This window comes from Gymnoscopelus braueri (genome assembly GCF_963280865.1).
Source record: "Gymnoscopelus braueri genome assembly, chromosome: 1".
Lineage (NCBI taxonomy): Eukaryota > Metazoa > Chordata > Actinopteri > Myctophiformes > Myctophidae > Gymnoscopelus > Gymnoscopelus braueri.
The window spans coordinates 30225490-30250101 of NC_137603.1; the positions used below are offsets into that span (position 1 = coordinate 30225490).

A 24612-nucleotide genomic window follows, 5' to 3' on the forward strand; every position below is an offset into this window, starting at 1 on the left:
GCGATTCTGAATTTTCAAAAATAGATCTACAAGCTCCCAATGCATTACATTGCATATTGTGACACTGCAGTATGATGAAGTAGGGCATTAATTTAAGCCATAAACATAAAAAGTTAAAATATACAGATACAAGGTTTCTGCCCAACAGCGACGTTATGCAGAACTCAAAAGTACTCAAAATAAAGTAAGACTTGAGTTGTTAATTGTACATTTCGTAATAATAATCTAAATCTGCAAAGCAACTAATAACTAAACCTGTCAAATAAATGTAATGTAGGGGGAGGGAAGGAGTGAGTGCATGAGAGAGGGAGGGAGCTGATTGGCTAGGAGCTAGATAAACACAAGCCACCGAGGTCAAAGTGACATTACTACCATAAGAAAAAAGAAAAAGCCCTATTCACAACACAGCACTAATAACGCTGCTGTCAGGCACAAACCTTGTATCTCCATGTTTCAACTTTTATTTGATTTCTCTGAAATTAATGCCCGAATTCCTCATACAAGTGAGTCACGCAAATATAGCTGATCTATAAGCTCACAACATGTGACACGTTGTGAGCTTGTAGATTGGCTATTTTTGCTATAATTAAACACTAAATAAGTTGCGTGTGTCTGTGAGTTTTGTAAATATTGAACTAATAATAAGTATTAACAAGAGCTTGTGACTAAATAATAAATACAATGGATCCATTGGAACACTGATTCTTTTTTCCATTTTTTTTTTTTTTTTAATTTTTCTGAATTTTTGGGTATTTTTTTGGGGGGGTTTATCTCAAAGGAACTAGGAGATAACGCTATCCAAAAAATTGCTGCTCCATTCACTTCAATGTTAAAAAACAAACAGAGGAAAAATGCACCTTTTTCCTGGCAATGGGACAACACATTCTGAAATAAGTCTGGCAGTGAAAGAGTTAAACACTTAAGCCCTAATTTTTACGTGCGGCAAAAATAGCCATTCTACAAGCTCACAACGGGTCATAACCCTAGTAACCCAAAATAGGCACATCACTGCACCAGGGTTAATGTGGTAAAACCTTTTCATCCAACACTCGCAATTCGCAGGAAATAAAATGTAAAAATGTCCAAATTGCAATCATGTCTCTTTTAGATTAGCAGCAGCTCGGCTGTTAAAGGACTCCTCAGAATGGGGAACTATCCACTCTCTCCCTCTCTCTCTCTGTGCGAGGCCGCGTTCCGGAGCAATTTTCAATAATTAAGCCGGCTAATTAATTCTCATTTACTAATGGTGCTTCTATCTACAAGGGTGACTGCTCTGTTGGGGGAAACGTACCATCAACCGCCGCAATGTGACGTGAAGATGAAGTGTCACGGCTTCCTTCTTGTGAAATGATTAACAGGTCCACGGCTCATTAAAATGCACTGGCACTCCTAAAATAGTCCTCACACAATGAAGCAATACACGACCCAGGGAGCCTGCTGCTTTAGACAGAAAATGTCAGCTTTTACGCTGAAACTAATATATGGAAACTAATACTGTGGGAGTCTGATGATTCACTGGAATGGATTATGATTATATATATTTAGATCAGTCGTTCCCAACCTTTTCTTGAATCAGGACCCACTTGAAAAGCATTCACGGCCCACGCTGATTTAGATCACCTTTGTTGAACTTAAAATGTAATGGTCCAAACTTGTGATTGTTAATCTATCCATTGAAAGTCAATGGATAGATTCTCCTAAATATCAACAGCCTATGATTCCCTACCTAAATTAAATCTTGGTATCTTTTAATTGCTTTGTTGTTGCACCTGGCCGAGACAAAGGGAATAGGCAAGAGCGATACTTGAAAAGTGTATTGGATAATTAATTCATGTCAGAAAATAAGGATGAAAAAAGCTTTTTGTTACACAGACAAAAGCTGGCCCTCCATTTATATGTAGATTTAATATCTACGCTGTCGAGCCACATTCAAATAGAATAATGAGGTTAAACTGATAGGGGCAGAATCCTCTCCAATGTATTGGTCACTGTTCCATCATCGTTTGTGTCAGAGATTACATTCATAGCCTCTCTAAGTGACATGATAGCCTTTCCAACCTTTGGTGGAAAGTAACTTAGTACATTTACTCCAGCACTGTACTGTACTGAATGATACTTTTACTTTACTTGAGTATGTACATTTTTCATTTTTCTTCTACTCCACTACATGTCAGAGACAACTATTGTACTTTTTACTCCACTACAATTATGTGAAAACTTTATCAAGTTACTTTGCACATTTAGATTACTAGATCACATCTAGAGTTCGGGCCGCCACACGTCCCTCACACCGCCGATCCAACCGTTATAACCATATACTGTATGGAGATTTCTGTATCTGTGTGAGTCCTTGTCCCTTTCTTTTATGCCCATAACATGGAGATCACAATGTGTCGCATCGCGACGCATTGTGAGCTTGCAGATCGGCTATTTTCAAATGGCCGAAATGGATATAGGGCTTCAAATCTACAAAGTAACTAGTAACTAAAGTTTCAAAATAATTGTAGTGGAGTAAAAGTACAATATTTGTCTCTGAGATGTAATGGAGTAGAACTAAAAATATTGAAAATTGGATATACTCCAGTAAAGTAAAAAATACCTTAAAATTGTACTTAAGTACAATACTTGACTAAATGTACTTAGTTACTTTACACCACTGGACAACACACTCCATTATTTGGGGGTAGCTGCATTGGGAACTCCTTACTATGGTTATGGCTGAGCCAATACGCCAATACTTTTACTCAAGTAAAAACGTACTTCTTCCACCACTGTCTCTAACCCACCAAAGTGTGTAGGATATCTTGTGTATAATGGATGACTAATGTCCCAGGGTGTGACTGGAAGGCCTGGGGGTCAGGGAACTGTGTTGTAACTGTATTCACAAACGGGTCATGGAGGGGAGGGGTACCAGCCCTTGTTCCGCACCCCACCATGTCTGCCACCGCGACCCTTGACCATGCTGGGGAAGGGGGGGGGGGGGGCTCAGACAGAGGCAGGACGCCAATCTTAAACCCGCTCACATCACGTCCAGAAACACAACCTTTCCCATGGAATTATGGGGGCATAAATCATCTCCCTCGCTCTGTCCTCACAACACACACACACACACACACACACACACACACAGTATCCCCTTACAACAATTGTTTCTCAACGTGGGGTCCGGAGACCACTAGGGGTTCCAAATTTGGACCCTTTACAGTTCTGTAACTCTTTAGAGTGTACAAATGGAACCAAATGGACCCTTATTTTTACAGTGTAGATTGGGGTCCCAGAAAACAAACTTGTATGAAATGGCGGTCTGTAGGCCTAATCAATGAACATCAAACGTGGGGGTCCAATCTACACTGTAATATCCTCAGCGCTTATTTAACTCTGAGAGTGTACAAATGGAACCGAATATCCATTTGTACACTCTCAGAGGTTCAATAATGAACCCAGTTTAATCCCATTGGCTGTTTTTTTCCCCCTTCTTCCCGTTCCGTTTGTACACTGCTCTCAGAGTTACAGACCTGTCAAGGCCCATTTTGGACCCCCGGCGGTCCCCAAACCCAACATTGAGAACCAGTGTCTTACAGGGTTTCACTGGGAGCCCCCCCCCCCCCACCCCTCCCACCGCTCTGCCAAGGGGGAAATCCCATTCCGGGGCATTAGTTCTGCCACACATGGCTTTCTTTTCCCTTGGCAATCATGAGAGTCAGTGACTGGAGGACTCCAACAAACATCAGCACAGACTGAACGGGAAGAAAACCAGCCAATGGGATTAAACTGGGTTCATTATTGGGTCACTGTGTCAGACAAGAACGTAAACAGAGCACAACCTGAAATGGGGACGACGTGTATGTAGGACGTATTTCAGGAACTGAAATGATCTCAATCAAGTTTGATTTTTTTCCCTCCTCCCACTTGCGGAGAGGAAATTAACAGAGAGGGCATTTGGGACACTTATGATGTAGGTTGACAGGAGGAAATAGGGGTCACCTGAAGTGGCCAATTACCCATTCAGAAGGCAATTCAGCACAATTAAAACTAATGAGCCTTCAGCCACACAAAAAAAAAAGCCGGGATAGAGCTATACTAGTGATTTTCTGCCACATCTAATCCAGATGGAAAAGTGCATTCCATTAACCCATTAAGACCTGAGTCGATTCTTAAAAAAGTCAAGATTTTTCAAAAATAGCAGATCTACAAGCTCATAGCGCGGCACTCGGTGCTGCGCTATGAGCTTGTATATCTGCTATTTTTGAATAGCCAAAGAAATCTAAAGTGACACAGATGCGTTCCAGGTCTCAATGGGTTAACAGACTAATATCTAAGATCTCAGATTATACAGTCCCACTAATCGATAGCATAAACTCCTTCGGTAGGTTCATCAACCGAAGTACAACTGATGGGGGTTTCCATTACATGATGCCACTGCCTGGATCTCCCCCACAGTGTCTAATAGTGAAACTAGCTGTATATAAGGTATATAAGCCAGGAGTTCATAAAAGGTTTTCAGCTACAGTCTCCCGGGATCCAAAATAACTCCATATTCGAACGTTTTGTGTTTTTTTTCGTAAATGAATGCCCCCCTTGATCATGCTACAATGTCACACAAAAGTATCAAAAGTTAGCAGATCTAAAAGCTCAAACCTGGCACGTAGATCTGCTATTTTCTGCACAATACAGATGCTGGGGTTTAAGTGGTTAATGAGATCACAAGTACAATTCTATCGTCCCTGTCAGGCACAAACCTTGTATGAACTTGTATCTCTCCATATTTTTATGTTTTTTTTTTCACCCCATGAATGATTGCCCTATTTTATACTTTGTCTTCGTCGACAGTGTCATACAAACGTAGCGACAGTAGCTACACGCACAAGCTAGTAGATCTGCTATTTTTCTCAATATTCACATAATGAAATGCTCAAAATTGGGCCACCAGGTTAAAAGTGATCAAGTCTGTGTGTGTTTTATAAACATTGAATCAATGATAAGTATTAACAAGAGCTTGTGACTAAATAATAACCACATTGGATCGATTGGATCACAGGTTATTTTTTCCCCCCCATTTCCTGAACTGTAATGGTTTCAGACATAGCAGGTTTGTGCCCGACAGCGACGATGTTCAAGGTTGAATAAAATCTATATTAGACACAAGACAGGAGTGACGTTGATAGATAGATGGAGGGAGTCATGGGCCAATGGGTGCTCAGACAGACGGATGGCTGGATAGACGGACAGATGATGGATGGATGGATGGATGGAAGAATGGATGATGGATGGATGGAAGAATGGATGATGGCTGTAGGGGCGCAACAGCTAATCAAACTAGTCAATTTAATCAATTATAAAAAATATAGATAATTTAATAACATAATTGATCAATAATCTATCCCTATTTTTGGGCAAGTCATTATAGGCAAAATCAGCGGGTGTTGCGCTGTTTTCAGAGCGCAACACCCGAGCGCAACCAAACATAAAATGACTTGTCTTTTAGTTCTACTGGATCCCTCACTAACATTTTAGCATAGTTTTTATTTGTTAATTGTCAAATTATATTTAGTCTAGTTTTAGTCATCGCAGCTTAGTTTTTATTTAGTTTTTATTTAGTATTCGTCAGTGAAAAAAGGTAGTCGACCAACATTTTTCGTCATAGTTTTAGTCGACGAAATCAACACTGGGTTTCTGCCACGACAGCGACGATGGATGGATGGATGGATGGATGGATGGATGGATGGATGGATGGATGGATGGATGGGACTGGGAACGGGGACAGGATGGACCACATGGATGGATGTCAACAACCCACCATGGTGGTGCTGGTCACAGCCAGTGTGTCCGGGCGAGGGCTGCTGGGAGGGCGACTCGGCCGCCTCCTCCACCAGCGTCGGAGCGTTGTTGTGGTTGAGCTGGCCCACCGGAGGAGGCCACGGCAGGTCCTTGATCACTTTAATCTCTACTGCAAGACCACCAAGAGGGTCCATCATCATGAGGGGAGAGAAGACAGCCAGAGAGAGAGAGAGAGAGAGAGAGAGGGATGTACAAAGGGAAAGACACAAAGGAGGGTGAGAGAAGGAGGAATCGAGATAAATGAGAAAAAAAGAGAGGAAAAGGAGGGAGGGAGAGTGCAGAAGAAAAGAGGGGAAGGGAGGGAAGAAAAGAGGGTAAGGAACGGAGAGAAAGAGAGGGGTTGGAGGGAGAGACGAGGCAGAAGAGATGAGAGCAGAGTGAGAATAGCAGAATACACACACAGCATAGAATCAGCTCATTTAATCCATTAAGAACGCATCCGTCTCATTTTAAGATGTCTTTGGCTATTCAAAAATAACAGATCTACAAGCTCATGAGCTATGAGCTTGTAGATCTGCAATTTTTTTTTAAATCGTCGAAAATGTGTGTATATCTTTGAATATATGTTTTAAAGAGAACATTTTTTTACTCATCTCTAATTTTGAGATGGGGGTCCGCGGCCAAATGCATATCATTTTGGGGGGTCCTTGACATGGAAAAGTTGGAGCACCACTGATATACTGTAGCAACATACTGTTAGGAATTAGAAAACATTTTTAGATACGTATTTGGCCACGGACCCCCATCTCAAAATGTTTTGTTCCAGGGACCCCCCAGAAGCAAAGATTTGAGTAACAAATGTTCGCTTTAAAATATATATATTTATTAAGATTTGCAAAAATGTTCAAGATTATTCTGAAATGACACAGATGCGTTCCCGGATTGAATGGGTTAAGGGGCGTAAGAATCAGGCTTAGTTTATACCTCTGTGTCGCTCGACAGAAATAAAAATGAACACAATGCCGACGTCATTACTGTCGAGCGACGGCGTATACCGTATAAATGAGCCTTCGACCGAAGCAGCGAAAGGCGAGAGCCGGAAGAAACAGGACTGGAAAGGAAGGGAAGTTAGTTTACCTGAGAGACTAAGATATTGGAGATTCTTAAACGTGTATGAAGACGGTATGTCTTCTGACCCACTGGGACTCATTAAAAACCACACTAGAACTCCCGTCTTGTGGAAACAACATACTAGAAACAGGCTAATGACCCAATTATGCGACCCAAAGCGGAACAAAAATCGCTCTCCATCCACAAATTGACATTTTCTATAAGAAATAAAGTGAAGGGGTACAGCAAGTTGTACAGTAAAGATGCTTTGTGCATAGTTCTGGACTCAGTTGTTAGTTAAAACTGCACTCTGTACCTTTCCTGTTATACCCCGGATTTGAACCCGGGTTTCCTGTGCAAGTACTGACATTTTTTACCACTGAGCTAATAGAGCCTGTCTGCTTGCTCAGGGGAGAAATATAATTTTGCTCTTCAGTTCAAAATTTGTGTCAAACCACATCCGACCAAGACACGGGATCTAAATGGCTCAATAGAAGAGCAGGGAGACCAAATACAACCACCCCAATTGTAGAAGTTATATTGTATTAACTCATTAAGTGCCAATGACGTCGCAGACGTCACGTTTTTCATAAGCCCAGAGTGCCAATGACGTCTGAGACGTCATGAAAAAAAAAAAAAAAAAAAAAAAAAAAAACTCAAAAAATAATCTTTTTTTTTTTTTTTTTTTTTTTTTTGAAAAAAAAGGTTCAGAACCCAAGATATGATGATTTGAAGATTTGCTGCTCCATTCACTTCTTGTTTAACTTTTTACTGAAAAAGGCTGTATCTCGGCTCCAAAGCACTTTTTTTTTACAATGTATTTTTGGCCTTGGCACAGGGGTGATATAGCCAGAAATATTTTTGGCACTGAATGAGTTAACATACCCTACCATACAGATTGGACAAAATAACATAGTAATCACACAAAAGAAAGTACCATAGTACAGCTTTAAGGCTGGAGAACGCCCATGCGATGATGAAAGTCTTTTACACTGTGCAATTCATGTTCAACAAAACACACTCCAGAGCGTACAAATGGAACAAAAATGTGGTTCCATTTGTTCGCTCTTCGTAGTTAAATGAACACTGAGGATTGTATGCAAAGCCTTTCAATGTACAGAATACTTTGATCATTGTAGTGCCGAACACAGCCTGGACTGGCGAGGCTATTGTAATGCCTGAAAGCTCTTCAGCTGGAAGCACCACGTTATGGCTGAGATTTGATTAAACATGGTTAAGGTGGTCAGAAGAAAGAAGCGGTGAACAGAATACCATTGCTGTCGGGGGTGGAAACCTTGCATGTCCAAAATGGTTACTTTTCAGGAAATGAATGTGTCACAATGAATCCAATGTAGTTTTTACATATTTTCATTGGTTCAACATTTATAAACCCACAGACACACTTCTTTTTACCAGGTTGCAGAACCTGGTCTAAATCTACACTCGCTAGTCCTGACTTTTGCGTCACCTTTTCCTCATTGGCTGGTCCTTTAGCCAATGAGGGCTCAATGTCCTCTCAGAATATGGGATCTAAAGACGACCCACAATACTGTGTTCGGCCACTGTATGCATAGATATAGAAACCTAGATACCTCATTGGCCTCTGCAGTTCATTGGAGCGAATGGTATCGCGGTCGCCATTTTAGAGTAGGCAAGCTACCATTCAAAGTGACTACTGGCCAATCACAGCGCGTAGACTACTGGCCAATCACAGCGCGTCTAACTGACTTTTGCTGCGCGGCTGCCTCTTACGAAAAGACCCGCCCCCACCTGCCTCTGATTGGCCTACCGAACGCCCCCTTCTGTGACACACGCGGAAGCTTGCCTACTCTAAAATGGCGCCCGAGATACCAGTGCCTCAGAGCCGTCTACCTTTATATGTCTATGACTATATGTAACTCTATATAAGTGGTGCCGTTGCTCAATGTCCTCTCAGAATATGGGATCTAAAAACGTTGCCATGTTTAGTGAGAGAAATAAGCAACCATATTGGATCTAAAAACGTTGCCATGTTTAGTGAGAGAAATAAGCAACCTAGTATAATATGACAATAGCAACCTGGTATAATATAACAATATGTCATATCTTGTTTTTTTATAGCTTTATAGATCGGCTATTTACGCTATTTCTGCAAAACACTGATGTAGGACCCACCTCTCTCCCACTCACTTTGCCAGCCTAGGCTGGCTCAGGGTGGAAGACAGGGTTAAACAACTAAAAATGGGACTGGTCTTCAAAATTGTAAATGCAGATTTGCCCGAAATGCCCCCTATACCCGCATATCTGTATAAATACCTCGAAAAAGTTAGTGACACCCACAGCCACGAAACTAGAGGGAGCGTAAACAACAATCTGGTACCACCCACCCATAAAACAAACATGGGCAAATTCTCCTTCTATAGCACAGCCACCAAGGAATGGAATAGTCTAACCCCATCCCTCAAAAAATGCAGTTCGCTGGGCTCATTCAAAACAGCCCTAAAAACTCATCTTTCTGGAGGCCTAAAGAGGAGCTAGTACCAGTTTCCCTGTAGACAGACGACCCCCCCCCTCCTCTTTTTTGTACATATTTTTTATTTCCTCATGCTTTTGTATATAATTTTTATTTTTCCATGCTTCCCCCCCCCCCCTTTTTTGTACATATTTTTGTATATTTTCATGCTTTTTTTGTACATAGTGGTATTTCTTCTGTATTATCTGTATTTTCATGTTGATTTTTGAACTGTTTGGTTGCTACTATATATGTCTATGAAATTAATTCAAGGACCCCAACGGAAACAAGTCCGCAAGGACTTTTTTGGCCGGACCTTTTAGACAAAAGCATTATAAATGTAACTGTGTTGTTTTACATTCTTTTGCCTAATACAAATTTCAATCAATTTCAATCAAAGGACAAAGTAGGGCATTAATTTAGAAAGAAAGATGAAACATGGAGATACAAGGTTTTCTGCCTGACAGCGACGATATAAAAAAAAAAAGCTTTGATTACTGAATGTTAAAGATGCAGCAGAGCCGTGGCAAGTCTCAGCATGGAGTTAAAAGGCTCCGTCAGAACAGGGCTCTGGGCCCCCATAATAAGATAAACAGCAATGTAGACAATATTCTCCGGTGGAACAAGCCCCCAGAACAATCCATCCTGGCAGTGGACGCTCCACAGACCTGACCGCCCACCCACCTCCCCCTCTTCAAATAATGCATGGCTTGTGTCCAGGAGGGGGGGGGTATTACCAGGGTAAATCCACTGGTAGAGCAACAACAGTCTATCTTTCATCACGGAATGGACCGCTTGTTTAATGGCACAGGAGGGCTGATAAATTAAGGGGGAGAGAGACAGCAACATTTTCTTTTTTTTTAATACAGCATTTGCAAGAGAGCTATAGAATATAAGGTTAGAAGCCCAGGCTAATAAAGAAACATGGCACTGCTGCAGAGGCGGCTTCTGTGTGTGTGTGTGTGGGGGTGTGTGTGTGTGTGTGTGTGTGTGTGTGTGTGTGTGTGTGTGTGTGTGTGTGTGTGTGTGTGTGTGTGTGTGTGTGTGTGTGTGTGTGTGTGTGTGTGTGTGTGTGTGTGTGTGTGTGTGTGTGTGTGTGTGTGTGTGTGTGTGTGTGTGTGGGGTGCCTGTCAGGCCTAATGTTCTACGGATACTGTAGATAAACATGGAGCCCTGGTGTTTTGTTTCATAATTGAATGAACTGCATAGTGCTGTGGATATAGAGTATGGGCTAAGGGAAGACATACAATAAACTGTAGCTGGTGGGAGGAAAATGAGAGCTTTTATACCACGCTTCATACATTCATACATTTTTGTTCAATGCTCTGAAAAGTTGTCAGCTTGTAGTTCGGTTATGTCGGCGATGAGATTTGGTGTAGAGGTAACTAAGACTAGAGATTAATTATTAATTAGTAGACTAAGTATAGACCCTGGGGGACCCCAGTCAATTAAGTATATCGGGATTAACTGGTGAAACAATGTAACGTTCTAAATATCCTGTATCTATCTGCTTTCACACACAGTACACAATCTGAATGTATATACCTTTATTTGTTCTTTTTAACCTATCGGTCTATCTCTACATCTATCTTCTCTCTTCTCACGGAATACTACAAAACAATGGAGCGCACACGAAAAAAGGAATTTCAACCCACTGCTTAACACCTGTAAAACTGTGTGGTGTGACAAATAAACTGATTCTCATGCAGTCAGTCAGTCAGTCAGTCAGTCAGATCTACAAGCTCACGCGACGCGTTGTGAGCTTGTAGATCGGCTATTTTCAAATAGCCTAGGTATGAAATAGGGCTAAAGTGGTTAATGTATGTTTTATAATGTAATCATTTATATCTGCAAAGTAACTAGTAAAGTAAAAAGGTTTTCAAATAATTGTGGTGGAGTAAACGTACAATATTTGCCTCTGAGATGTAAAAGTAGAAGTAAAAGTATAGACAATTGGAAATACTCCAGTAAAGTAGAAGAACCTCAAAATTGTACGTAAGCACACAGTACTTGGGAGTAAATGTACTTAGTTACTTTACACCACTGCAGTCAGGCCTGGCCTTGTTGTTGCGCTCCAGCCAAAAACCTGTGTCCTCAAACTAAGACAAGCAGCTTCAGTTAAGGAGAACTACTTCATCAAGACCAACCGCCCACCTGGAGGTATAGACCGAGTGCTATTTCTGTGGAGAGTGTTGACTTGCTGCCGTCAGCATGTCACTGGAGTTTTATTGGCTGGTACACAGGCTGCTTTCTCAGTGGGAGGATGAGCAGAACATTATGGACTTGTCCTTCTCGTGCCCTGTGGGGAATTGCCGCGGGCCTGTGCGGAACATGCTAATGAGATGTAATATCGGCGCTGGCTAGCTGACGGAGGGAAGGGGAGCAGAGGATATTCAATCCGACAAGCAATTAAATAGGTGGGCCTGTGGATTCAGGGTGCTAAACTACAGGAGAGTAGCTGTAGGCGAGGGAGGGTGTTGACTATGGACTTTTCTGACGGGCCTGGTGACTGCTCCCGTCAGTGGTGGAAAGTAACTAAGTACCTTTACTCAGTCACTGTACTTAAGTATAATGTTGAGGTACTTTTACTTTACTTGCGTATTGACATTTTGCAATACTTTATACTTCTACTGCGCTACATCTCAGAGGCAAACATTTTATTTTTTACTCCACTGCAGTAAAACGTATTTGAAAACATTAGTTCCCAGTTATTTTGTGGTTTTAGATTATCATTGTAAAACATATAACTTAATATTCATTAAGCCCTATTTTATACTCTCAACATGTTGTGAGCTTGTGGATCTGCTAGTTTTGAAAAAAAATTGTACTTTAACTTTGGTACTGTATATTTTGATGCCAATACTTCAGTACTTATGGAAAAGTTTGAATAGTATATCGTCTCTGTCGGGTGGAAACCTCATATGTCCAAAACTGTTACTTTTCCGGATACAAATTCAAAAACAGCAAAAGTATCAGATCGACAAGCTCAAAGCGCGTCGCTTGCGGATCTGCTACTTTCGACGCTGTAGTGTGATCAAGTAGGGCGTTCATTTACGAAAAAAACACAAAAAGTTAGAATATAGAGATTGGAGGCTTCTTGTATATCGTGGTGTTGCTACCTTTACTGAAGTAAAAAATCAATCAGAGTACTTCTTCCACCACTGGCTGCCGTCCATGGAGAAAGTTCTAGGACTGGAGAGAGAGGGGTTCCAGGTCCTCTGGGGGATGGGAAGTGGGACAGAGACAGCGGGGTTGGACTTACGGTCAGACACTCTGAGAGATAATATACTGTAACTTCCTCCACTTCAGGTTGAAGTGAGAGACTCTGCTCCTAGTAAGATTAAACCATTAAGACCGGGAACGCATCTGTGTGTCAATTTTTTATTTCTTTGGCTATTCAAAAATAGCAGATATACAAGCTCATAGCGCGGCACCGAGTGCCGCACTACGAGCTTATAGATCTGCTATTTTTTTTTAACAATCATGACATTTTTTGCAAGTCTTTGAATATATATTTTAAGCTAACATTTGTAAAATATTAAAATATTTAAAAAAAAATATATATATATATATTCAAAGATTTGCACAAATGTTCCTAGATTTTTCAAAAATAGCAGATCTACAAGCTCATAGCGCGGCACTCGGTGCCGCGCTATGAGCTTGTATATCTGCTATTTTTTAATAGCCAAAAGTATAAAATAATGGTTATAGCTCAAATCTAAAATGACATGCGTTCCCGGATTGAATGGGTTAAAATGCATAATTCTAATTTCACATTGCAGATGAGCGTGTAATTGTTGGGGGTGCAGAGAGGGCTGCTTGCACTCTGCAGGCCTTGCCTTTTTAAGGACGCAGGGAGGGGGCCAGAGGGGGCGAAAAAGTCTCACTCAGATTTGCTCAGCTGCACAGCTGAATAATATAGCCTGAAATGTCACTCGGCACTTTAGGAAAATAAAGGTAAAGTGATTCAATAGGGGTAAGAAGAAGTGGTGCTTTTCCAGACCCTGGATGGTGATCATTTTTCTCCCTTAGCTTACCTTATAACGTATTCCAAAATGCTTTCTGCCCCGAGGCCCTTATGAATACGCATCGGGCTAGGGATGCTATTTTGCCTGCATGGATGAGTGCATCTTCAGGCCTGGAAATGTTGCTTCATGTGGGTGGGGGAGTGTGTGTATGAAGTGGCGGGGGAGAAGAGGGAGATATGTTCATCCTAACTCTGGACAAAGGTGACAAGAGCTGGCTGGCTGGCTGGCTGCAACGCATGGGAACACAGGTCTACATATCTCCATGATCTATGAAGGCTCTATCCACAGTAGCTCAACACGGTTGCTTGTTGCGCACACAGGGATAAAACAAATGCATGTACAGTATGCATGCACACACATGTATGGATGCTGGAATAGGGGGGGGACACTCCACACACACTTTTAGGTATTATGGAAAATGTTTTTTGGCCAGAATATAAGCCTTAAGCTCCATTCCCACCGGGCACGATAACTATAAAGATAACTATAACTATATCGTTCACCATTGTATTTTTTTAATAGCCGGTGTGAACACCATTCATCCATTCGGTGTGACTGAGCCATTCACTTGACTTTTTTTTAAACGATTTTTAAAACTTTTATAATTATAGTTATAGTTAAAGTGCTCAGTGTGAATGGCCCTTTAGTCATGTGTTAACGAGGTTAACGCAATAATAAACAACCAACCATTATTAAGATAGTTAACCACTTGAGCCTGAATTACACTTTGTGGTACAGCGGTGGCACGTGGTGGTCTGCTATTTTCAACGCTTTTTTAAACATTTGTGAACATTTGCGCCCAAGATGACATGAATGCGCCATTAACGTAGGGACACCAGGTTGGCAGTGGTTCAACCACCTGCTTTTCCTGCGTGTCCACAAACAGCTGACTGATGAGTTTGACCTGAACGAGGTGTTGAAAAGCTTTTGCTTTGTTTAGAGACAGGCGAGCGCAGAACTTATGCGGGAAATAGGAGGAATAACCGCGGCCGTGGCTCCTGTCCACGGCGCTGATTGATTTATGGTTGTTGTTTGTTATTGTTTACACACACACACACACACACACACACACACACACACACACACACACACACACAATCACACACAAACTATACAGCACTAGTTCTCAACGTTGGGTCCAGGGACGATCAGGGGTCCAAATGGAGCCGTAAGGGTCCATTTGGTTCCATTTGTACACGCTAACACATTAACAAAGGGTGATACGTGGTCTAATGCATATCGTCTCTGTGTCGGGTAGAAACCTCATATGTCCAAAACTGTTACTTTTCGGGATTCAAATTCAAAAGTAGCAAAAGTAGCAGATCTACAAGCTCAAAACGCGTCGCTTCGCAGCGCATTTTGAGCTTGAAGATCTGCTACTTTTGATGCTTTTATGTGACGCTGTAGTATGATCAAGTAGAGCATTAATTAACAAAAAAAGGAATATGGAGATAAGAGGTTTCTGCCCGACTAGCAACAATATCAAACTGGGGGTCCGTGAAATTATAAAGATTGAAAACCTTATATATATAATAACGGCATACTAGGTTTCCTAGCTGGCTGGGCTGGTACAGATGGCTGTGTGGGTGACATGCTGTCCTCTCACTGAACCGTGACCAGACTCTTCTCTTCATGGGAGGTGAACACTGAAGGTGACACTCATTCAGTCATACTCAAATGTCATGATGTCTCACCAATGGACAGACTACGACACGACAGTGGTCAAGGACCCCCACATTGATATGTATTTAGCCACGGACCAGCATCGGAAAATATTTTGTGCAAGGGACTCGCATAAGAGAAGATTATGTGTAAAAAAACTAATATCAGGGTTCCCACACATTTTTACCAATGATTTTCCAAAACTTTTCCAGAATATTTAACCAAATTTCCAGGCCTAAATAACAATCATTCAGCGCAATAAAGGAGTCTCTTACTCCTATGTGCAATGCCTAAAGACAGGCAGTGCAGCTAAAATAAGGCATAGAATGGTATAATTCCATTCCAAATTTCGTACCAAATTTACTAACTAACTACGCAACACTCTGCAGCATGTTGTAAGCTTGTAGATCTGTTCTTTTTTGTCACGTCCGGTATACATTAGGCTGCAATCACGCAGCCCGTTCGGCGAAAATGTTTACACATTTCGTGTTATATACATGTTTTGGAAAACGTTTTTTATAAACAAAATCAATAGCCAAAAACAATGCATAGCCAAATATTTTTCCAGGATATTCCAGGACCCTTGATGAATTCCAAACCTTTTCCAGGACTGGAAAAAGTTTTTTCTAATTTCAAAATATTTCCAGAAATTTCATGACCGTGGGGACCCTGTAATATTCACAAATGTATTCATTTTTTCAAGATTTTTCAAATGTAAATGTAAGTATACCGATTAAGTCGTTAACAGAAATTAGCCTTCCTTCTGTCACCCTCATTATTAAATAGGACTATTCAAGGCTGAATCTATTCTGTTCACATGACAGAGCTTGAATATTAATATAACGAAGATCCCACACATACTGAATGGCTTCAAATGTCTTCTATTATTTGAACATCGTACTTCTTTACACAGCAATCTCAGAGCATCATTTAGCTGCTACAATTTATTAGTAGTATAATCTTTCAATGTGTTGCTATTCAAAGCTCAGACCACTGATTGAGCGTATAGTGAGCTTGTAGATCTGCTTTTTTTTGGGTAACATTCTGTAGAATGTTAACAGCATAGATCTCTCCCTTGCCAAGGAAACGTTTGAGAACCACTATCCTACAAAGATAATTTCTCTCTCCCCGATTTTCTCCTATTTCGATCACCTTCCCTTTGTTCTCCAGTGTGTCGCGCCGCGCTGTCGGAGCTTAATGAATAAGCAGGGACGTTACGCCGAGCGTCACAGGAGCTGTGAGCTTGTGTGTGATCACCATCAATCATCATTAGCGCCCTGTCATCTGGAGAGAGGCTGTCGAGAGGACATCAACACACGCTCCTGTCCGAACGGATCTACCCAACGCCGGCATGCTGTCAATTCAGCCCTAATCTCCTCAGCCTAGTATGTCGCTATACAACAACATCCTGTTTACATATGTAGATTAACAACAGTGGTTCTCTAAGTGGGGTCCGGGGGACCCCCAGGGGTCCTTGAGGGGGTTCCAGGGGGGTCCCCAGCGCAATAAGTTAATAAAGCATCACAGTCACTTTGGCTATAAATAGCACATTCAATAGCTACTGTATGGCTATTTGGCGTTCAAGTGTGGGAACCACTGGTTCTCAACATCGGATTTAGGGACGACCAGGGGTCCAAATGGACCCTTACGGGCCTGTAACTCTACTTAAATAAACATTGGGTAGATTAGGGTTCCAGTATAGTTTAGTTCAGTGATTCTCAACCTTTTTTGTTTTGGTCTGGGACCCCATTCTATACTGTAAAAATCCTCTGTGTTAATTTAACTCTGGGACGAGTTCAATTGGACCCTTACGAGTCCAACTGGTTCCCCTTGCACACTCTTCAGGGTTACAGGACCCCCCTGGTGGTCCCCCGACCTGATGTTGAGAACCCGCGCCACATAGACCGTGCCAGGACTTGATCTGAACTCTTGTTGAAATGCGATAGTGTTCAGACTGTGGGAACAAAGCGTGAGAAAAACAAAACAAATGACATGAGCCTGAGTAGTGTGCCATCCTGGCAGCTCATGTGGCATCCTCCTGGCATCATGTCACCTGACGTGTTCCATGCCAACTGACTGGAATAATGCGTAACGTCGCTGTCGGGCAGAAACCTTGTATATCCACATTTAAACTTAAACTTTTTCGTAGATTAAGGAACTACTTCATTGTACAAGAGTGTCTCGCAAAAAGTAGCCGATCTACAAGCTCAGAAACGGGTCACGAAGCAAGACGTTGTGTGAGCTTGTAGATCTGCTATATTCAAGAACATTTTGAAACTGAAAGTGTTTAGGTGTGTCTGTTAAAAATATTGAACCAATTGAAAAGTCTTAACAAGAGCTCGTGATTACATAATAACTACATTGGATCCATTTGGGAACACAGGTTCTTTTTTTTCTATTTCCTGAAATACAGCGGTTTTGCACACATACAGTACGAGGTTTCCACCCCGACAGCGACGATAAAGCATGAGTGTAATGTGACATGGCTGGCAGTGTGTTATAGTGGTCTCGCTATACGGTGGTATTTCAGTCCATCAACGAGTCAGACAGGACATGAAGGAGCGGACATGACGGCTCCTCTATATGTTCCCGCCGCCGTCCTTTTGTTCACTTCAGCGGGGGCCTGGCTCTATTTTTAACCCATTGAGACCGGGAACGTATCCGTGTGTCATTTTTTGATTGATTCGTGTTTCGTGAGTCATTTTTTGATTGATTATGAATTATTGTCATTTTGATTATCTGGCTATTCAAAAATAGCAGATATACAAGCTCAAAGCGCGGCACCGAGTTCCGCGCTATGAGCTTGTAGATCTGCTATTTCTTTGAAAAAAAAGTCGTGAAAATCTTTCAATAAATATTTTTTTCAAAGCGAACATTTGTAACTCAAATCTTTGCTTCTGGGGGATTCTACAAATATCTTCTAAATCCTAACAGTTTTTTTGTTTTCTTTTTACTCATGTTGCTATAATCAGTGGTTCTCAAACATTTTTCATGTCAAGGACCCCCAAAATGATATGTGTTTGTCCGTGGACCCCCTCATCTCAACATATTTTGTTCCGGGGACCCCCCAGAAGCAAAGATTTGAGTTAAAAATGTATATATATCTTCAAAGATTTGCACACATTTTCACATTTTTTTCAAAAAAAGCTGATCTACAAGCTCATAGCGCGCGCTATGAGCTTGTAGATCTGCTATTTTTGAATAGCCCAAAGAAATCTTAAAATGACACGGATGCGTTCCCGGATTGAATGGGTTAAAACCGGCAGGTATTTGTTTACCTCACCTCCAGGCTTTTCATTTACACCCGCCTCGTTGTTCCTCCACAGCGCTGTAAACAGTGCTGCATCATAAATCACCAGACGCAGTGTGTTTCCACCAGCAGCCATTTAATTCAGCTCTGCTTAATTTGGTTCGGCTAATTGCATGCATATTCAGAAGCCAGGTCGGTTAGATTGCGATGTTTATGCAGCACATTACTGCTTGGGAAACAAAAACAAGCCTTTTTTCTCTCGAAGACGTGTTCCTTCTGTCGACGCTCGAATGATTGCTGACATTACCGGGTACCTAAAACACTTATAGGTAGAAGCATCATCATAATGCTGTTTCGACCCCTGTCCATCTGATTATCCAGTCAGACTCACTTTCATACTGTAGCATCTGTTTTAGGGCAGCAGTGGTGTAAAGTAGTAAAGTACATTTACTCAAGTACTACTTAAGTACAATGTTGAGATTTTTTTTCCACATTTCATATTTTAGCCATCTGAAATGTTTTACTGTTAGTCTAGCTTTAGTTGACTGAATATTATAAGACTTTAGTCGACTGAAAATAGCTGGTAGATCTGCTATTTTCAGAGCGCAACCAAACCTAAAATGACTTTTAGTTCTACTGGATCTCTTCTCCACTCGTCCCTCACTAACATTTTAGTCTAGCTTTTATTTGTTGACGAAATTGTCAATATATTCAGTCTTAGTTTTTTAGTCATCGTAGCTTAGTTTTTAGTTCGTTTGCGTCAATGAAAGAATGTAGTCGACAAACATTTTTCGTCATAGTTTTAGTCGACGAAATCAACACTGGACGGCATGATTCTGTGCCTGCATGTCGACTCTTGAGATATCAAAGAAGTAAGCCAGAGATGGCCGGCTGGTAGGGGTGCAGTCAGAGGCAGTTTCCAGAGTAGAGGCTGCTATCAGCTCTATACTTTGTCAGGGACAGAGGATGGTCGGATGGAAGGGATGGATGGGTGGGAGCACAGAGCGCAGGGGGCTGTCTGTGCGGCCAATGTGTCTGGGTGAAGATAAGAGCCATGGCTGTGCTCAGTGAAAGGCAGGAGGGCACTTTGGACTGTTTCCAGGGCCGTCTGGAAAGGTCATGAGTGACAGCAAGGGGGCCAGTAGTACTTGAGTACCTTTACTCAAGTACTGTACTTAAGTACAATTTGAGGTACTTTTTTAACTTTTACTCAAGTCACAGGATACAGGCCTTCTACTGAATAAATAAAATGGTAAATGGTGCATTTGTATAGCGCTTTTATCCGAAACACATAACGATTGTAATTGAAAAATCTCAGTATTTCTTCCACGGCTGGTGACAGTGTAACATGGACAGGGGGGGGGGGGGGGGGGGTAGGAGGGTGGTGGAGGGCACACAGGGTTAGACTGAGAGCCGCCACAGGAGAACATCCGCGACACCCCCCCCCCCCACACTGTAGCCCATGTTGAAAACCACCACCACACCAAATGAAACATTACAGGACTGTGACTGATTCAATTATTTACTTTAGAACAGAAGTCCTGATACTCGGATTTCTGGGTCATTAAGCGCCTTGAACATGCATTAAAAAACCATAAAGCGGTGCCTGGCTCTCACCAGGAGCCTGGCTCTGGCTGTGTCTCCTGTTATCTCCCTGTGTTAAGAGCCATAGTGTCCTGCTGGCCACCAGCCAAAGAGACTGGAGTTAGCAGCCAGCAGTGCTAGAAGAACTACTTAATTTTTTTTTTTACTAAAGTCAAAGTAGCAATACCACAATATAGAAATACTCTGTTACAAGTAAAAGGCCTGTATTCAAAAGTACACATATGTATTGGCATCTAAATATACTTAAAGTACCAAAAGTAAAAGTAGTCATCGTTTTCTACATTTGTCAAAAATAGCAGATCTACAAGCTCACAACGTGTCGTATCGCGACGCGTTGTGAGCTTGTAGATCTGCTGTTTTTGAATAGCTGATGATTGGCCATAGAATAGGGCTACATTGGTTAATGCATATTTTGTAAAAATAATCTAAATCTGCAAAAAATACAGTACAAGTACAGTACACTAGCACAGGGTCCAAACAGATCAAGTAACATGCTGCTCTGTCGGACATCCTGGTCGAATGCGGGCTCAGATTTCAGCCAGCCTGACCACGTCTGGGTGTGTGAGTATGTGATATGTGTTGTTTAAAAAAAAAAAAAAACACTCACATAAACATGCATATATTGCTGTCGGGTCAAACCTCATATGTCCAAAACAGCTACTTTTCAGGATTCAAATTCAAAAGTAGCAAAAATAGCAGATCTACAACCTCGAAACGCGTCGCTTTGCGCAGCGTTTCGAGCTTGTAGATCTGCTACTTTTGATGCTTTGGTGTGACGCTGTAGTGTGATCAAGTAGGGCGTTAATTTACGAAAAAACTCAAAAAGTTAGAATGTGGAGATGAGAGGTTTCTTCAGATGTCCTGACTGTCTTAACTAGTTCGGAAGGCCGTCAGATACAGTTTTTTTCCCCTGACGTCGGAAGGAGCATGTATTGACCTTTATACTTATTTATTTATACAAAAATAGCCCCTCTACGATGTCAAAATGCTTTTCGGTGCAGGGCCTTTTTGCCCTCACAAGTATAGTAATACCAGTACACACACACACACACACACACACACACACACACACATACATAATCACGCACACAAACACAGGCATACACACAATACAGAAGCCCTGTTCTAATTCTAATGCATCTTCCAAACTCCTCACCTCCTGTCCCATCCATCACATATTCTACGCTTGAGTACAGAGGGAGGGGGGGTGCAGATACGGGGGTTTGGGTGGGGATGAGTGATTAACCAAACCACAAGTAACACAGCCTCCCAACACCCTAACAAGGCAGGGAATTTACATTTCATTGCATACCTGTCAAGAGATAGCCCGACGGTGAATAATAACATCACCAAAATGCTGTGAGGAGGCCTCTATGCCCTGTGAGGGTATTGGTGGAAGAAGTACTCCGATTTTTTACTGAAGTAAAAGTAGCAATACCACAATGTTGAAATACTGCTACAGGTGAAAGGCCTGAATTCAAAATTGTACTTGAGTGAAAGTACAGAAGTATTGGCGTCAAAATATACTTACAGTACCAAAGTAAAAGTTGTCAAATTTTTCAAAATGTGTTTTAGAAAAATAGGCGACCTACAAGCTCACAATGCAAGCGCTGTGAGCTAGTATAGATCAGCTATTTTCGAATAGCCGAAGTATGAAATAAGGCTTAATTAGTAAATGTAGGTTTTGGAATAATAATCAAAATCTAAAACGTAATTTGTAACTAAAGGTTTCAAAAAAATAAAATAATAGATAGTAAGTATTGAGAAATGTATACACTCCAGTAAAGTAAAAGTGCACTACCTGAGTAAATGTACTAAGTTGCTTTCCACCACAGCGGGTAGCCCCTATACTCACTGTGACAGGGATGGGCTACCACTGCGGGTATTATTTTACTCTCATTCCCTTATCAATGATGATGACAAATTGCCCTTTATGTGGATGACATTGCCATATAATTCCATGAAGATATGAGACCAGGAGATAGGGAGCACTTGGTGCTCATTTAATACCTCCATTTTATTTATTTATTTATTTTAAACACCATCTCCACCTCATGGGGACGTTCATCTTTCCTCATTACCGGTTTAAGACTTTGTTTGCAGACAGTTTAATTCCAAGTTTAAGTGCCAGAGCACAAACACAGCGATCCCGACGTGTCAACAATGTCATTATTCATCCGTGCAAATAGTGTCTTGAAATGTAAATTGTTTGAAATGCCACAGCAGCCTATAACAGTATATTACAGAGTACGGGAGAAACAAAGCATAGTTGGATGAAAGGTGCTGTATAGCTGAGGGAAATGAGCTCTGTGGAAAGACAGCAACACACTGCCGTGGTCAGAGAGACCAACAGTATATGGTTGCTGTCGGGCAGAAACCTCCTACCGCCATATTTTAACTGTTTGTGTTTTTTTGTAAATTAACGCCCTACTTGATCATACTACAACGTCACACAAAAGTATTATAACAAAAGTAGCAGATCTACAAGCTCGAAACACAGCTCAAAACACAGCTCGAAACGAGGCGCGAAGCGATGCGTTTCGAGTTTGTCGATCTGCTACTTTTAATATTTTTGAATTGGAATCCTAAAGTAACTGTTTTGGACATATGAGGTTTCCACCCGGCAGACAATAAGGTAACGGCGCTTTTCCACTGCATGGTACCGCGGCTCAACTTGACTCCACTACTTGCTTTTCCATTTGGTATCACCAAAAGGTGACATGAAAACTCTGCAGACTGACTAGTCAGAGCAGGGCTCTCAAACCTTTTCTGGATCAGTGCTCAAATTGAAAATCTCGAAAGCGTCCCACCCATATGACCACTTAACACAGCTGCAGTGTTCAACGTAGTATCAACGTAGTATACTTTAAGTTCCCATCGGTATCACTATGAAATCTAATTTTTAAAGAAAAAGATAGTGATATTAAATAGATAATATTATTAATGTTATATTATCATTGAAATCTTAGTGTTTTGCCAATTATTTGGGGGTGTCCACTTGCAATATCCTCAAGGCCCACCAGTGGGCTACGGCCAGCAGGTTGTGAATCGCCACCATAACCAATTTATTGTTAAGAAATAAGTCTTCCTCTCATTCTCTTCCTCCCTCATCCAAACAGAGGGAGACGATCACTGAACTGAAAAGAACAGGAAAGAAACCGAGTCGATGCGGAGCAATAAATCAAAGTAGTTCACTGAAGTGCACCCTTTTCTTCTCTGAAGCACAACTCCGGTGCTCCTATCTCTCCACTTTCAGCCAACGCTTTGTCGAACCCATGGAAATTAAATTAATCATCATCACGGAGGGGATGGGTGAAAGAGAGAGAGAGAGAGAGAGAGAGAGAGAGAGAGAGAGAGGGTGGGGGTGTTGGTAAATAGCACCCTAAATAAACTCCTGTGAGTGCTGCTCGACAGGGAAATAATGAGAGCACAGGAGCGCCGTGATTAAGTATGCAGCATCCCGCTTTTAACTAATCACTGAAACCGAGAAAACACTCTTACTCCCATTAAGATGTGTGAGTGCTCACTCAGACAGATTAAGAAACACGTGAAAAGACAGGAGAACAGATAAATGGAGAGATACATATTATTATGTAAAACATTGCCGTACATTAGAGCCTGACTCAGGATTTGAACCGTGCCTGACCCCCCAAAAAGTGTTCTGTCCAAATCAAGACACGGTCTGCATATTTATCTGCATAATGGTTTATGGTTTATCTGCCTAAAGTTTTGGTCTCCAAACTCAAACTCCTTGCAGACGAACACCACCAAGGCAATAGGTTAGTTTAATGTGGTTTAGTCCTACAATAATAAAAGGCTTTTGTTAAAAAAGGTTAAAGTACTATATTCTGATAGTAATCATTGCTACAGAGCGTTTATTCGGTCACAGTGGTCTCTCCAGCTCTTTAGTAAACAGAATAGTACATGTTCAGGTAGGTGACAACATTTAAGCCAATCAGGAGAGAGAAGTAAAAATGCATTTTCTGTTTAATAAAGAGCTGGAGAGACATGGGAGACTCCTGTTACTGAACAAACACACTATAGCAATGAGTACTATCAGAGTATAGAGCTATTTAACACTTATTTTAACCAAAGTAAATCACTTACCCTACCTTTAAACACAGAAGCAAAGTGATTTAAAACAAAAGAAAAGTCATAATAAAGGAAAACAAATCATTACAAATAATTTAGGGATTAAGACAGCCATTCAGGCCAAAAAACATGAGTCAACTGGACCTAGTCAAGTCCTGTCAGGCTCTAACATATAGACAGACCCTCCCCCCCCCATTGACCATTATATATTCACATGACGGCCATTTTTGCAAAAAGGGCCACCGTGTGAATGCTGGTCAGTCCCCTGCTCCACCGGTACCTGTGAGGGATTTAGAAGTGCAGTCCTTTCTTCCGTGGGGCACTGATCCACTGCCAGTTACAGAGCCCTCGTAGCTAATGCAGTCATAACAAAGCAGAGCTGTTCGAGGATGGAAAAAGAAAAAACAATATAAAAAGAGAAAAGGGCAAGGAAAAAAATAAATAGGATATCTGAAGAGGATTTTTTGGGGGAATTTTAGATTGGCGTTTCAAATCACCGAAAAGCTTGCTTCATTTTGACCATTACTGCTATCCGTAGGGTGCATGAATGCATTTATCTTTTTTCTCTCCTATGGAACAGCGCTGTTGTGTTATGG

General features: G+C 41.5%; 1 protein-coding gene across 3 annotated transcripts in view; it reads right to left on the minus strand.

The window, feature by feature from the left end:
* The window catches only part of shf (Src homology 2 domain containing F), a 182418-nt gene that overhangs the window by 26951 nt on the left and 130855 nt on the right, over positions 1 to 24612 (minus strand). Inside the window, exons 5-6 of one of the 3 annotated variants that reach the window (XM_080437694.1) lie at positions 24297 to 24395; positions 5798 to 5947 (exon numbers count right to left, since the gene is read on the minus strand). The exons of 1 other annotated variant lie outside the window; for it this stretch is intronic. In XM_080437694.1, coding sequence (XP_080293820.1) covers positions 5798 to 5947; positions 24297 to 24395 — 249 coding nt within the window. The remainder of the gene's footprint in view (positions 1 to 5797; positions 5948 to 24296; positions 24396 to 24612) is intronic. One more of the 3 variants, XM_080437692.1, reaches the window with a different exon arrangement.